A 3,390-nucleotide genomic window follows, 5' to 3' on the forward strand; every position below is an offset into this window, starting at 1 on the left:
CGTACGGCGTTAAAAAAAATATATTTTGAAGATAAATGTTGACACTTTCAGATGGCGTAAACGAAAGTAGAAAAAAAAATTTACTTCGCTAGCAAAAAGTCACAAATATGTCAAAAAACGTCAATTTTGACACCTTTAACCTCACTTTTCTCAAAAACCTGGGCACCTATTATGGAAATTTGGCGATTCCGATCGGAATCGCGAGATTCCGACTGGCGAGTTTCCGACCGCGATTCCGTTCATCCGTTTTTGCTATTATGGATGCCGAGCGGAATCAGCTTTCCGACCATTTTTCTAGCTACGGAATGAACATTAGTGAAACGAGAGGAACAGATGGAATGGATTTTGACGACCAATCACAGTATAAGTCTATAAGAAAAATAACTAGATTCAAAAGATCATGCTTGGTTAGGACGGACATGCGAGTTTTGAAGAAAACTAATTGAGTCGGAAGCAGAAGAAGAAGAAGAAAATATTGGCAGGATGACAGATAATGTAAGTTATATATTGATTTTACATTCAAATTGTTCTAATCATACAACAAAATATTACTATTTTATGGATGCGTTTAGAAAGCATGTTATCAATTACTATCAAAACTATTGTGCCATTTTGTCTTTATTTACGTGTTAATTACATGTTAAAACAAGGATAAATTGTACGATAGCACGGATAGCACTCTCTTTGGAATCCTTATCGGGAATTGACAAAACATAGAAAACTCATCCCTTATAGTTCGCCAAAGTTGAGTTGTAAACGACACTGTGCTCTCATACTTAGCCTTAAATAAAACATGTTTTTAATAAATTTATAACAAATACATTAAATAGTAGTAGTAATATATTTCATTACTAGTAGCGAGGTAGTAGTAATAATAATAAAGAGTGACGAAGTCTATAATAAACCGTAATATTAATTCTAATCCTCTTCTTGAATACGTGAGCTAATATTAATTCATTTTATTATTGCTTCTATTTTTGCAGATATTGATGTTCAAATTCTCACTGAAATGCAGGCACAAACGATTGTACTCAACAAACTGACCGATGCAGTTATAAGTATTGCAGACAGTATAAAGTATTTAATACAAAATACAACTCTGATACGTTCAATTATTATAGTAGTAATATTAGAAATTTAATGTAGTAGTACAAATATTATGGTAGTTTATCTTCAGGATTGGTCTCCACACCACGTTCTGCACCACGACAAATGTAGATATAGCGATACCTGTTGGTGCACGCGACAACAATGTGATACAATTTGTAAGACTGGTGATGACTCGCGTATTTCTTTTTCCATTTTTTTTCGTTAATTCTGATCTAGCTACAAGATATATTTTGAGCGTATGGTTCTATATGGATAAATACTATAGAATGATAATAATCAATCGGTGCATCAAACTTCTAAATAGTGGAACTTAGGCAGCAGATATAAACTTGATATACAGAATTACGTGTCTTATTTTTTTTAGATGTTTAGAAGAGAACGTGTCCTACCTTTTCCTTTTACTTAAAAAGAACTCATTCTCTAACTCAATCATACGAATGTGTGTAATCTTTTTCTTCCCTACGAAAAATAATAGCGTTATACGTATATATAAAATTTAATAAGAATAAATAAGGTGTATATAATAAATAAATAAATTACTTTATCCGGTTATACATATAATCGAGCAGCAAGTCGATTGCGTATACGTTATCCTTCATTGAGAATAGCTCTACCTTCTGGCATTGGTTGCACTTCGATGTTATTAATATTACCTTCTAGAGCCATAATGCCTTCCTCAGGTTCTGGTGGATCAGGCAAGTTAGCACGTATGCACATATTGTGCAGCACTGCACATGCGTTAATAATTTCGCCTGCTTTTTCTGGCATGTATTCCAATGTGCGATATCGAAGAAGGCATCTAAATCGTTTTTTTAAAACACCTATGCAGCGCTCCACACGGCTACGTACATTACTGTGACATTCATTAAAATATTCTTCTTGCGTGCCAGGTTGTGTTTCTGAAAATGGTGTTAGCAGCCATGGCTCTAATGGGTATCCAGAATCACCTTAAAAATAGAAATGAAAAAATTAATTTGATCAAAAATTTAAATAAGCAAAGGAATAATAATTACATTTGCAATTAATGTAAGCTAAAGTAATGGATATTTTTTAACAACTAAATGAAATATTATATATCCAAATAATTTCACAGATACAGATTTCATTACTTGAATTAGTGCTTATCAAACATCCAACAATGATTACCAGTTTCATATTGCATTTGGAGAAGATGCCGTACGTAACAATTTCTCCATACGAAAGAATCATGACTAGAGCCTGGATATCTTGCCAATATATTTATTATTTCTAGATTCGTATCGCATATCTGTAAGAAATAGTTATTTCATAACATTAATTTATAAATATTGTAAATTATTAATATTACTAATTGCTATAAAGAAATATAAATTACATTGGTTGGCATAGTCGGTTTTTATGTTTAAAATCGTCCTAAGTACAGTATAAAGATATCATAAGTCAATCATAAAGTCGTCCTATCATTTTAAAACATTTACTTAAGGCTCCTGAGTACTCACTGCAGCCATATCGAATTGTGACGTCATAAGTGAGATGTGTTATAATTAGCGACACGTTGATTTTTCCTACATGCCATTTATAAATAAAGAAAATGTGAATGAAACGAAATGATAAGATCGCTTTAAAGCACTAGTAAAAATGGACGGATTATTCTTACCTCTCCTGACAATCAGTAAGCAGTCGCAAAAAGTACGTAAAGTGTGTTCACTAGTTTTTACTCAATGCACATGCGTAGCCTATTTTCACTTTATGAGCCTGAAGTGACTACTCAGGAGCCTTAAGACGATTTTACAATAAGAAACCGACTATAAATACTGGTAATTGAAATTGTACTTACAATTTGCACATGGAGTGCATGGTAACCTTTTCTATTGATATATACCATAATCCTTCGTGCACATTAGGACATCTTATGGCTACATTTGTTCCATCTATCAATCCTAATAATCCTGGAATATTAGTATTGATGTAATTTCTGAAAAAAATACATGTTTTAATTGATTACGTTTTCTCTTGTGATTTTTTTTAGGTACAAAGTAGCAATGTAGAAGAGGAAGAAATGTTCGACAATTAAATATTGAAGACTGAATGATATGAACAAATTTTTCCCTTCATTAAATGTTTAACCATAAATTTTAACTATAAACTGTAATCGTTCTAAACTATAAAACTTTAAAGTTTAAAATAATTATATATTGCATTGTTTACTACAAATCCTGTTGTTATTTTTTATAAATACAATAAAGTGCAATACTTCAAAGCTTCTAATTGTTAATATATACCTTTGTATAATCTCCTGCA

General features: G+C 31.7%; 1 protein-coding gene across 1 annotated transcript; it reads right to left on the reverse strand.

The window, feature by feature from the left end:
• Positions 1-1,698: 1,698 nt before the first annotated feature.
• Positions 1,699-2,476, reverse strand: LOC108766263 (putative nuclease HARBI1). Its single transcript, XM_018515447.1, has 3 exons — positions 2,465-2,476; positions 2,257-2,377; positions 1,699-2,057 (listed from the first exon to the last, which is right to left on the reverse strand). Exons 1-3 carry the CDS (start codon positions 2,474-2,476, stop codon positions 1,699-1,701), a joined length of 492 nt encoding a protein of 163 aa, XP_018370949.1.
• Between the last annotated feature and the right edge of the window lie 914 nt (positions 2,477-3,390).

Source organism: Trachymyrmex cornetzi, unplaced genomic scaffold (assembly GCF_001594075.2).
Source record: "Trachymyrmex cornetzi isolate Tcor2-1 unplaced genomic scaffold, Tcor1.1 scaffold1177, whole genome shotgun sequence".
NCBI lineage: Eukaryota > Metazoa > Arthropoda > Insecta > Hymenoptera > Formicidae > Trachymyrmex > Trachymyrmex cornetzi.

Excerpts from the sequence above, each read along its gene's own strand:
- LOC108766263 (XM_018515447.1), bottom strand. Across the intron at positions 2,058-2,256 it reads CCAAATGCAATATGAAACTG|GTGATTCTGGATACCCATTA; the intron begins GTAATCATTGTT and ends TCTATTTTTAAG.